This window comes from Notechis scutatus, chromosome 2 (assembly GCF_049901735.1).
Source record: "Notechis scutatus isolate UNSWTSFEM ecotype Mainland chromosome 2, rNotScu1.2, whole genome shotgun sequence".
NCBI classification, from domain to species: domain Eukaryota; kingdom Metazoa; phylum Chordata; class Lepidosauria; order Squamata; family Elapidae; genus Notechis; species Notechis scutatus.
In genome coordinates this window covers 51,369,530-51,382,953 of record NC_142010.1, presented here as the reverse complement: position 1 = coordinate 51,382,953, position 13,424 = coordinate 51,369,530, and the positions used below count along the sequence as shown (strand labels likewise).

At 36.1% G+C, this 13,424-nt stretch overlaps 1 protein-coding gene across 2 annotated transcripts in view; it reads right to left on the bottom strand.

Moving 5' to 3' along the window:
• Nucleotides 1-394: 394 nt before the first annotated feature.
• EEFSEC (eukaryotic elongation factor, selenocysteine-tRNA specific) overlaps nucleotides 395-13,424 on the bottom strand; it is a 172,718-nt gene continuing 159,688 nt past the window's right edge. The window contains exon 7 of one of the 2 annotated variants that reach the window (XM_026678021.2): nucleotides 395-1,638. In XM_026678021.2, the coding sequence (XP_026533806.1) occupies nucleotides 1,454-1,638 (185 nt within the window). In that variant the 3' untranslated portion in view covers nucleotides 395-1,453. The remainder of the gene's footprint in view (nucleotides 1,639-13,424) is intronic. The other variant, XM_087954702.1, reaches the window with a different exon arrangement.

The following is a 13,424-nucleotide window of genomic DNA, read 5'->3' as shown; positions in this document are numbered from 1 at the left end:
ACTAACACCATATGATGTATCACAGTTTTTACCCCCTTCGCTAATTCGGGTGGGCGTGGCCAGCACATGACGCATCCGGCCCACAGGCCATGAGTTTGGCAGCCCTGATGTAAGAGCAATTAAAAATATAATAGCTCTTAAGATTCACGAGTACTCTCTTGCTTTTGTCTGAAATTCATCCTTATCTCTATTAATATTTTATTTACTTATTTACCTTACTTTACTTTTTGAAACAGTCCAGTCAACTTATGACAATTCCTTATATAATGTTAGGGATTGTGACCTTTGGAATAAAAGGTGGAGTAAAAATGGTAAAAAGACCACTCTATACATTGCTCCCCTCCCTCCCAAAAAGCCCTCAGAAAAAAGTCACAATAAATAGCAACCCTACAAACATTCTGAAACTGTCTTTATTACTCCTAGGAAATTTTATATGTTTATTGGTGCCAGGCACAGAGGGGGGGAAAATTGGGAATTTGTTTCCTGAATAACACATCATGATCATTATGCTCATTTGCAAAATAATGGTTAGAAAGAAAATTTGCTTAAGATCTATGACACAAATCTCCATTCATCAAGTAAAACGATTCTTAAATAAACATGAAAGAAATACCGACCTTGCTCCACTCCCTAAATATGGTTGATTTGGGGTTTACCCTTACGATTTTTGGTTTTGCTAGAGAATGAGTGATTTTGTATGAGGAGAGAAAAAGAATATTGAAACTGGGACTTAATAAGTGTTATAAATACAGTTTACTATTTTTTCACCAAAATAAAACTAATAACCAAAAAAACTTTTAATAATTTGTTATTTTGGTAATAAAAATGAAGACTTTTTGTGATGTTGCATAGTATTTATTTTATTCAGGGAAATGAGCAGGCAGATTTTATTGTTTTCTGAATTTTTCTGAAATGGGAGAGAGAGAAAAAAAGATTCATTTCACATTTAGATAGGTGTACAAGCAAAATTTTATATGAAAGCCATTATGAACCATGAAACAGCAAAGTTAATGATATGCCATGAAATTATGTATATCCCTGAAGATGTTTTAATACTCAAAATACAAACCTCACTCACAAAATAATCCCTGCCCTATAACTAGTGTATTTGTATTCTTGAACATATAAGAATGTAAACAATTTAATTTCAGATGTATTTGCATTTCACTTTTCATCAAGTTTTCCTTTAATCAATTATAATATCTGATTATCAAAAATATGAAAAAATTTACATTGTATATGCAAACATTTCTACTATCTGCAAAAAAAGTATCATGTATCTGTACCTATATCACAGCAGGCTGGAACTGGAAAGCATGACAGGGAGGGGAGGAGAAAGAGGGAGAGGGAGAGAGAGGGAGAGGGAGAGAACCAGAGAAGACCAATGTGAACAGTGTATGGAACCCGCCATCAAGTCTTTTTGGTGTTCAGTCTTTAAGACTTCAAGCATGGCTCAAGATTGAATCATTTTCTTCCGTGAATCAAAGACATATCTTTTAAAAAGAAGAGTGATATGAATAGGATGGGCCGAGTCCACCTTATTACTTTCATCCTCTTTTGCTGAATCTCCCTTCCCTGCCTTGGGCTTCTTCTTAGAAATGGCAGTCAGAAGTGCTTTTGTTTCTGGCTTCACCCCATCTGAAAAGATTTAAAAAAAGTATTAGAAAGGAAACATCTCCAAGCAACCATCTCCAAATCTTGAAGTGATTTGGATATGAGCTTCATATCCAGATTGTTTGCAGGGTTCCACAGCAAGAACAGCACTGCAGAAAACCCAGGAAAATGGAAAAATCTACCATTACCATTAATCTGCAGGAGAAATATGTCAACTTCCTGAATACAGGTTGCCTACCTTGTATATGGGATAGGTTATATTTAAGTGATGACAATAAGGAGAATTATTTTTTTAATTTCAAATGGAATATTAGCTAATAAAAATTAAAATAACATACATTACTCAAGAACCTTTCTTTTAAATGTCTTTATTTAACTTACATTTGAGATTAATATGTGAGGACCCTGGGTAATCTCAATCAAAACAAAAACAGTAACAGTAATTCAGGGCTCCACAATGTTTGGCCAAGTTGCTAGCAGAGATCTCCTTAAAAGCATATTCAGTCCTACCTAGCTGAATATTCTGCAAATGTAGGTATTAGGCAGTAAGCCAATTTCAGCTCAGGTATTTCTAACCTGTGGTGTCACATAACCTTATCTCAAACACTTAATCAGTTTCTCTCCTCTCATATTGAAATACAGAGACAGATTCTTATATCATGGTCCAACAATAAGATTGAGATGTTTATGATTTACTGGAGACAGGTCGTCTACAAGCACAGGTGATCTGTTCCATTTCAGACAAACTAAAGGGCCATTCACAGTTAATTGTGTTGATTCAGCACAAGGATATATATATATATTTATATATTCAAGAAAAGATATGTCCACCATGAGGTAGGTACAGCATATTACAAAGGCCTATTGCAAACAGCACAAGAAATGTAGTTCCTTTTCTTCCTAATATTTAAGTCATTTTTTCAGATATAATCCAACACTTCCTCATAGTTCCCCTATCCTATGAAATATTATTATGTAAATAAACTCCCACCTCTTTCAAGCATGATCTTGCAATAGGAAAAGGCAACATTATTAGACAAGTTGAATAGCTAGTCAATAGAGTGAGTTTTAACGTGGACATCTAAGATATGGTTTTGAGCAGTGGTGGGATTCTACCGGTTCTGTCCACTTCTGTAGAACCGGTTGCTATGAAAAGCAGCAAACAGAGAGCATACATAGAACCAGTTCTATGTCTGCTGCTGTTTTGGCCCACCCACCCACCCTGGCTCTTACCTGACCTTTATTTCCTGCTTTTCAATTGGAGCTACTTTGCGCGACACAGCTGTGGTTGAAAAAGCATGAAAAGGGCCTTTTTCAAACGCTGCACACTTGCACGCAGCGCTGCTCAGCTGTCCGGGCAGCTCAACAGGTCATAAATTGCACTCGCGCAACTCGCGTGACTCAAGCGCATGCATGCGCGACGCAGACCAACAAAACCCGTAGTTATACTGGTCGGATCCCATCCCTGGTTTTGAGTTAATTTGAAAAGGGGCAAAACTAGTTATTTAAAATGTAAAATGTGAATACAGCAAGCTTAGTACAGTATAAGGAATTATTGGTCTGCTCACTACAATTGGCTGCTGCTCTCGTTAGTGGGTATTATCAGCTTAACTTGTGAAATAATTTTCAAATCAACTATTAAGTAAGATCTTTTTTTTTTCATTTTTATAAGCTTTTTCAAATTCCAGTATTTCAAGTCACCAAGTTTTTTTAAAAAATCATATCAGATTCAATAGAGGACAGATAATGCTTTACGTCCATACTCAGGAGTGTGAAAGGTAAAAATATCTGTTTATAAGAGCTGGGGAAAATATTTTATCCCAACAATGTAAACGATAAATGTTTTTATAGATTGTTGTATACTCCAAAGAAGTTGTTCAACGTTTGAACAGGGTTTCATAATCATGCATACTCTTATTTTGGCTATCAAAAAGTCTTCTCCGTGTATTTTAGCAATTCAAGTATAATATTTATCTATAATGTTTTAGTAGGTTTCTTTTTGTATTTTTTAAAGAACAAACAGTGGATGTTTTCGCGCTTAGCTCAGAGATTTAAATTGTTAGTAAATAATTTAATATATTTAGATGTAATTTAATGTTTTGTAAGGCTAATTTCTAATCAAGGATACACTGAACGCTAACTGTAGAATCTTGGTAATTCCTCTGTCCACTTTTAAATACCATATTTATCCTTTAGTCGTTTGTTCACTCTTTTTTCTCCATTTTAGATATTTTTTTAAAAGCAATGTAAAAGAAAAAACCACTGAGAGGCTCACTCACCCTCTCAGTCTTCAAAGCTTTATAAAACACCAGCAGAGTCAGGCCCAAATGCATTGTGGGGAGAGGGTGTTGCTGCTGCTGCTATACATGCTATCTTTGCAAGCTAGTTTTGCCAGATGAACTTTTTCAGCTAGTATGTTCACTTTTATCTTCTTAGTTAATCCAGCCATCTCACTGTTAAAGAATGGTTGTGCAGGCCAATACGGCTAAAGCATTATTTTCAATTGTAACTAAAAATAATCTCAAATACTTGGCAGCCTGTAGCTGTGCACAATGGATGTGGAATTAAGATTCACACAAATCAGTATATTCTTATTAAAACAACTTATTTACCTAGAACTTTATCAGGAGAATCATATTTCATGCAAACTGTAGGTCTACTTCAATGTTAATAAATATTAATCACAATAATAATTTACTGTGTTGCCACCAAAAAAAAGGCACCAGGTCTTATTTTCGGGGGATGTCATCCACTGACTAACCTCACTTGCGCACATCGCCCTTGGCCTCCTTTTTGCTGTCAGAGGCCTTCAGGAACTTTTTCTTCTGCGGCCGGCAAGGCTTTCCTGAAAGTCTCTGCAGCGGATAAAAGAGCTCCAGATTGGCAGGTGTTGGTGTATGCGAGGCCTGGCTACAACTGCCCAAAGGTAAATAGTAGGGTGACTCCACCCTGCATCTCCACCCTAGCTTAATTTTTACCTATCCAATCTGGAGTGGGTGGGATCTTAATTAGGGCTTATTTTGGGGGTAGGGTTTATATAGGGAACATGTGTAAAAATCAAACTAGGACTTACTTTCAGGGTAGGTTGTATTTTCGTGGAAACAGGATATTAAATGTCACCTGTCTCCAACTTTGAATGGTTTAAATTGTTAAAACATTTAAAAACAAGGAACAATACAATCAATTTATTCTGATCAAGCCAGTTCTCATCTGTGGATATTAGAGGATGCGTTTGGGGGGGGTGGATAATAATTCATCCATCCATCCATGAATAATTATTAGCATAACTAAGTTATAATGCTTGCTTGTAATGTGAACAGTTATGTATACTACTGACACTAATCTGATTGTGATGGGGAAAATTTGATTGAATAAATAAATAAATTTATATGGTGATGTTTATATACTTCTTGCTTTTCCAGTTATTCAAAGCACTTTGCAACAAAATCTATTGATCAAATCCCCCCTAAGGTAAACCTGCTCTTTCTTAAAAGTAAATTTAAAAAAAACTAATTGCCCCGTCTGCACTTCCGTTATACTGTATTTATTCTTATCTAATATGATTCCTCGCTATTGTCTTACACTGGTAAATTTTCTTTGGGTGAAGAAGAATCTTTATAGGAAGAAGATGCTCAGCTTTGTAAGGATGCTTACAAGGAAGCTCTGTAACCCTTAAAAACAGGACTGGCAGAGTACTTTCTACTCCGTTACAAACAAATGCTTCACAACACGCAGAAGCACAAACATAGCACCTGCCTCCATCTCATTAAAGCAGCTGTGTCTTCTCACAGAATCGTGGAACAGTTTGGGAAAAAGACAGTGCTGCATTAAAGATCTATACAGAGGCATTACATTCCTGCCTTGTGTACCCTGATGCAACTTTCAGAAACAGAAACTAAAGCACTCTATCACTGTATTTAAACTTTAAAAAACAGAAACTTGAATTGTTCCTAGAAGTAACTATATTGCAGCAGTATCAAAACAATTATACCACGGGTGTCAAACTCGCATTGTCATGTGACGTATTGCAAATTTCCCCCCTTCGCCAAACTGGGCATGGGCGTGGCTAGCGCATGATGCATCCAGCCCGCAGGCCACGAGTTTGACAGCCCAGAATTATACAATTATAACCACTCATTCAACACTGCTTTACACAGAGAAAAAGCAGACTGAGCAAAGAGAAAGAAGAAAAAAAAGACAGCTTTACAAAGGCATAATCATATTAAACTTTGGAGAGAAAAAAAGAGAAGAAAATAGAAACTAAAGAGTATTTTGCTTGCAAATTTGAATCATTTTTAGCAGGGAATTATCTCCAAGGCATTTTGTAGCTGGAAAATAGAAAAAAACAATAAGGTAGGTAGTTAACCAAGTGGAATCATGGGCTGCCAGCCAAAAGCAGCTCAGGTATTACAGCTAGGTATTTAAATTACTTAATCAAATCCCAAGGCCCTTATTCTGCAAACTGATTAGGTAGTTGCTGGCATCACACCCTGACAAATGGCATGGTGGGTTTTTTTTTCACTCTGGTGCCAGGAGGTCTATGGGCTGAAGAGGCTCTGTGACACAGGCAACACAAAGAGGGAAAGCACAAGCAGACAGGCTGGGAGCCACAATCTAGGTTTCATCTACCTCAGTGGATTTCTCGTATTACACACAATGCATACTTTACATTTTACAAGACCAAGGAAATGAAGGAAAATATATCTTTCACCAAATAAGACATCAGCCCCTTAATAACTGAAATGACTGATATTTTTAGATGGAGGTCTAGTTTAACTTACTTATATTAAGAGTCTAATCTCTTCTGAACAATGACTGTGTAAGCTTGAATAAATAGTAAGAAATCTGTTCCATTAATTAAGTGCTGCCTGTACTACTCGGATTTGTAACAAATGTTAATAGATTTCTCTCCCTTTTCTCTGTTGGACAATTACTTTATTTTGCCAACTTGCTAATGGATTAAACTGAAAAGGTCCGTGTGTTTAAAAAGAAAGGGATTGTGTGTGAGAAAGAGAAGACATTAGCTTCAAAGTTACAATAGGCAAGTGGCCCACTTTGCTCAGAAATACCTACACTTGTGTGTGTGTGTGTGTGTGTGTGTGTGTGTGTGTGTGTGTGTGTGTGTGTGTGTGTTACTAATGGGTAGTAGCACTCTAGAGCCAAGAGAAGAACAGGGAGTTTAATTCAATTTGTGCCATCCATCACCTACATTTCACTTAACAAATTTATTGTAGTGTTCCCCATTATTTATTAACTAGATATAAAAACAAAAATAATACACAAAATAATAAAAGAAAGAAAGGAATTTTATTATAGTTTTATGGCATAAATTGTTTATACATAGATAGAAATGTAAACACCTGTCACTCCTAACATCCACCTACTTGCTCATGGTCTGCTCACTTATAATGTTTTCCTCACATTAGTTGTGCTTTAGCTTTGAACTAATTTGCAAACACAAATATAAATTGCAATGATCCTCCTACTGTTGCATTGTATCCAAAGCAAGTAAACACAATGGGTTTTGTGTTAAATACCCTTTGTAGTTTGAACATCTGAAAGTAGAAGAACCCACCTAAGAAACCAATTAGTATATATTATTACACATTCTATTTAAGTATAAGCTTTACTTATTTCAATGGAAAAAACAAACTTCCGCATAAAAAAATAATTCCAATTGGGGGATGAATGTAAGAAAATAATTAAAGTTGTGTAATTTTTTTCCGAATACAAGCAAACTAAATTTAGTTCAAGAGTTAATTTCTTCTCTGAAAACCAGTTGAAGCTTAGATTTTTATAGTGGCAATTCCAATTTTCTTCTCTAGTTTGACTGTACAATTGAACATAAGCATATGGAATCAGTAATTTGGTATTCAAAGAACACACAACAAAGAATAGGCTTTTATTTCTTCGGAGAACAAACAGAAAGGCAGAGGTTGCTTTTAATCGTTTACTGTTCTACCTGCTTCTACCTATTGCCAATTTGTTCATATCTTCCTAACCAAGTTTAGAAGAAAAAAAATCCAACAGCAGCTAATATTGGGCACCAATTGAATCTTGATAGTTACCAGGCAGGGAACCTTTCGTCCAGAATTTAAACATGTGCACAACCTCAACCACACAACCACATTCACACACAAAGTTTATTTAAGTAAATAGGTTTTATCTGTAACATGGGGAAGGCAAACTTTTGGCAATCAGGGACCACACTATGTTATCTTGTATAGCTTCTGGAGATCACTGATAGCATCAGAAAAGGCTATAACTGAATTTTTCTGGTTTTTTTTTCCTTACTGTCGTAGAGAGGTAACATAGGAGAATTGAGCTTTACAAGCACATTCCCAATTCCTTAAATAGGATGCAAAGGTTTATAAAGTTTGTGACTTGCCAAATGCCTGAAGACTCACTATAATTTGGGACTCTTACAGAACCCATGGCAAGCTGCAAAACATGGCTGTGACTTATATATATCAAGGGATAGCCTAACCATCCAAGAGCGGAAGAGCGGAAGAGCAACTGGGCTGCGCATGGTTCAAAACTGATTCAAAAGAGGTGTTTTGCAATGCCTGTAAGTGGGAGCAGTGCTGTAGATGCATTTTTTCCCCTAGCCTTTTGTACAGTCCTGAGAAAAGAGTGTTGGTGGGGGTGGGGATTAACATATGTAACTGAATTCTAAATAAAACTATTAGAAAAACAGGTCTGTGCGTTGGCCATATCATGTATCGGAGAATAAAAACCACTATTTTTAAATATGATAATTCAGATTCAATGCTACTCATTTAGAAAGTGTTTTTCATATCGAATGACTCCAAGCCAATGTGTAAGTAGAAAATTCCATGAACTTTGTTGTACTCATGCACCCCACTTATTTGCAATAAGAAACAACCAACAAAAGAACCAAATTGTAAATGCAAAATGCAAATGGTGGACAGATGTATGAACCAAAAGAGGAAAGTAGAGATAAAACTATTAATACAGACGGGAATGCTATTTTTTAACCATTTATCTTGAAAAGCCGCATATGAAAATACAGGGTTTTTTTTTGTACAGAGCACTTATGTTCAGTCTTGATGATCTGTTGAAAAACCACAGAATCTATTGAAAGATGATCTAGTCCATCTCCTTCTTTCTTGTTTAACATACGGCATTATCAAATGTCACCTAGGCTTTTCTTGACATTATCAAATGTCACCTAGGCGTTTCTTTATGATCTATTTATATTCAGCTTATTAAACTGGTGTTTGCGTGATCTACAGATGATACTTTGCCACAGTAAAACAACATGGAGACATGGACTGCAGGACAGATGCGCAAAATGTTTAAAGTCAATGGTTTCAAAGTTGAAATGGCTGTTTCATATGCTCCATGATGGAAAACGGAATAGAACATGCTTTATTCCATAATTCCATTTTCAAAATAGCCATTTCAAGCCGTTCAAAATCTTAGCATTTTGAAATTTAAATGCACATTTTCCTTCACTAATGCTACTCTCTCAAATGAGATCTGCTTGCTTATATCTTTGAAAACTTTAATTTTTCCAGTTAGGTGATATGTATGTATTACTACTGCCATTGCATACTAGTTATGCAAATGTTCTTTTTTTCCCCTTTGCTTTTAAGCTTTTCTGCTGCTTCTCCCCCCCAGTTTAGGGCTAGCTGCATCTATCCTGGTGCCCTATTTAAAACCCTCTTCCAGAATAAACTAGGTTATGGGTAAATTTAGGCTAGTCTATGACTACAAAAGGTAGTGAAACTGTTAAGAGAAAAGTAAGGTAAAGGGCCTACTAGCTAATAGTGGAAGGGTAACTTCTGTAGAAAGTTAAATTGTAGAAATATTTCTACTTGTCCCGAAGAAGCAATGAGGTAATGGCAATGTAGTAAAATGAAACTGAGGCAGAGCCAGGGGTGGGATTCTACCAGTTCGCACCTATTTGCTAGAACTGGTTGTTAACATTCTAAGCAGTTTGGAGAACCGGTTGTTAGAAGAAATTACTGGCCTAATCCTGTAAGGAAGGCAGGAAGGAAACATTCTGGTGTTGCTTATAGAAACTGCCTCTCCGTTAACCCTTATTACATTCTTGGCAGGACTAGACTTCCTGTCTCAGGAACTTCTCTGAAGTTTTTTTTCCTTCCTTTGCTGGTACTTTGCTTGTGTGGAGTGACCAATCAAAGTTACAATGGCACTGAAAAAAGTGACTTATGACCATTTTTCACACTTACGACTGTTGCAGCATCCCCACAGTCATGAGAGGCCAGGTGAACGTGCCTCAATGTGACTGATAGTTAGCCACACCCAGCCACTAACATGACCACCAAGTCATGTCCACCCAGTCACATGACCACCAAGCCATGTCCACCACCTAAGCCATCCCCACAGAACCGGTTGTTAAAAATTTTAAATCCCACCCCTGGGCAGGGCCCACTACTGAGAAAGGAGGACTCTTCTCTACCTAAAGAGAAGTGATGGGGTTCCTTTTCATTTAATCAGCCTACTTCTCTCTAGGACCTAAAAATAACAGAAAAGAGCTGATCTCTGATCTCTTCTGAAATTGAGTCCAATGGGTAGCAGACCCAGAACAATCAGCAGATAACCACCACTATTAACACTGGCATGTTGTGGAGCTAAGAGCAGCATATTATGGGAACACTACACACTGTACTTTAAAGAGTCATGTTATTTGCCAACAACTACTATAATATATTTGATATGGATAGCCTGGAGAGCACCTTCCTATAAAGTCACCAAGAGTTTGATAGACCGAATAGTAAAAACTAACTAATTATAATATATAAGTGGTAAGCAAAGAACAGTAGGAATCTTTCAGCAGCAAGGTGCATACTCTCATAATAAACTGCCTACACAATGGTTGAACCAGGCTGAGAATCAGCTACCTTGTCGATACCTTCTTTTAGGATGTCTCCTCAACAGTGTTAAAAAAAAATATCTAAAGCCCACTCTTAATTCGCTGCCAGTCACCATGTGTGCGTTATCTGACTCGTTACTGAATACAGACTTGTAATACTTAAAGTACTAGAGGTCCATGAAGACTGCCACTATCTGTTGCTATTGTAGCTGGGATGCCCAATTAACTTCTTTTGTATACCTTGGCTGGAAGAACTCTGTCAAAAGCAGCTTCTTGCTTCCCATCTCCATTTATACATGATAGGAAACAAACAAAAGAGCATAAAACTCATTAATAAGTAATGATTATATGAGGCAATTGTATTGAGTTTATTGAGTTTCAAATGGGAAAATGGACTTTTTTTCTCTCTCTCTCTCTCTACCTAGGAGTAGTAAAACTGATCAGTCCCATCATCCCCAAGGAAAATGTTAGACAACATCTGTTCATGTATTCATTTATAATATAGCATTCAACACAATTTACCACAAGTTATAAGATTTCCAGTCATAAATGAGTATACTAAGCCTAGAAAATATGAAACTATAACTACCCTAAGCACAAATATTCATTCTATTCCTGAATGGAGAAAATGTTAAAAAAAAATCAGAAAAACTTTCATTTAGGATATCTTAATTCAAAAATACCTGTAACTTAGCATAACTGTAACTCAAGGTTGGGGAAGGGATAGTTTATTGACTTGTTACAGAACTCCAAACCTCATCATCCTGAACTACCAATGACTGTCAAGTCCAATCATATTAGGAAGGCTACAGAGTCCACATCCTTCTCTTAAGGATTCAGAATCATCCACCAGTTTTAGAATCCAGTTTTATAACATTAGATACGGACCTCATTTAGATGTTGGAAAAAATACTGAACTTAAAATTCTTATGAATATTCTATTATGATTCAGGTATGGATTCTGCTCAGATATCAAATTTCATAATTTCAATAACTCAAAGACAGATTGTTGATCTCCATCCATCAATGAGTGAATGTGGACTATATATTGGTATATATTACAACACCGTTATCTAACCGAAAGAGGTATAAAACTGGAAGAGGTTTTTTCTCAATTCACTGTCAGCATTTAATCTGAGCTTTTCCCAAGCAGTGGAGAAAGATTTTCCCCATTTGCCTTTTTGTTAAGATAAAAATGGGAACTATCATTCCCAGCCTGAGAAAGTCAGTATCTAAACTCAGTATCTAAATTTAGTGTTGTGAGTATATAATTTAGTGTCTGGATCTTTGATATATTTTTACCTCAGATTCAAGTCATGTTTTTCAAATAAACCATAATATTTAGATACTGCAAATATCAACTTCTTGCTGTATTTTGATGAAAAACATTTGCACGTGTTTAAAATAAATTTAAGACTGCTTCAAGATTGATTTTGGGATGCACATATATTAGGAGTAATAAAACATTGCTGTAATATTAAGATTCTTATAAGAATAGCTTAAATTCTGAAGATTGCCTTTATGTGAGTGACAATAAGGAAAGAAAAGGATAGCTCCTTGTGTAATACCTCACACTGTGAAAGTTGTAGGGGCATTAATAGTACTTATGTGTGATATAGTTACAGAATAAAACAATTAAAACATATTAAGAGATATAATGCTGATAGATGCCAACGCCACAACTTGAGGATTTTTGTTGTTATTTCAAAAAAGCATTTTAATACTCAACAGCATCAAGATAATGTCGCTGCTGTTATTACCGTGTGGATATCAATTCATCTTAGACATAATGGACATGCAAAACAATGTTGCAACTTATTTTAAATTATAGTAATAGCTGGAAATATATATCTGAAAAGACATCTCTGAAAGTCTTCCACAAATTGAAAAAGCAGACAGAATTCATACAGATGTCCTGTGCAATGCTCAGCGTCCTCCACTCCAGCTGAAGACAATTAGAGTTTTCCTCCATTGTGTGTGTGTTGTCTATGTGTGTCTGTGTGTCCATATGTCTACGTATCTGTGTGACAATGAGGCATCTGCATGTATATAGAATGTGTATCTACATAAGCAAGAGGCCATGTTCCCAAAAAACAGGACTAGGAAAAAATCATATTAGCCGTATAGAGTTAATAGCTACTAATTAAAATTAACTGTCTATAAAATAAGAGTCCCGCTTTTAGAATATATTGTCACCCATTTGTGTTTGAGTGTGTGTGTGTATGCATACACATACATACAGACACACACATAATTATATCATCTGCACAACCGTTCTCTGTCAGACACAAATGCTGGCACTTTCTTTCTTCCTTCCCCAAGAGAAACAGAGAAGGAAGAAGTAATATAGTGAAGGATAGCTGCACTTGGAAGGGAAAGGAAGAAAAGCATGATGCATAATGAGAAATAGGTAGGATTACTTTCTTCACCATAAACTCCACATAGCCAGACTATGTAAGAAATCTGAACAAAAAACTCTTAAAGGCAATGGCAAAATTTCCATATTGTTGCCATGTTACTTTTACAATAGTGTCTGCAGTTTAGAAAAATACTGTGTTGACTTAAGCTGAAGGAGAGGTATGCTTTTCATAAAAAATATTCCTTCAACATTTCAGAAAAAACAAGTTTACTCTAAAATAGTATAGTATTTGACAGGGTCCACTGATAGATGTAGGATTAGTTTTTGAAATTAAGCATGCTGTCCTGAGTTACACTTCTGAAATTTTCATTCCAAAGTCTCAACAATCAAAAGCAATATTGTACTCATTTTTTTTTAAAAAAAAAAATCTGCTTGGATCTTTGAAAATAGGTGCAGAGCAGAGGTTGTATTCAGCAGGTTCTGACCAGTTCTGGAGAACTGGTAGCGGAAATTTTGAGTAGTTCCTCTGACTGGACATTTTACAATATCCTTCCCCTGCCATGCCCACCAAGCCACGCCCACAGAACT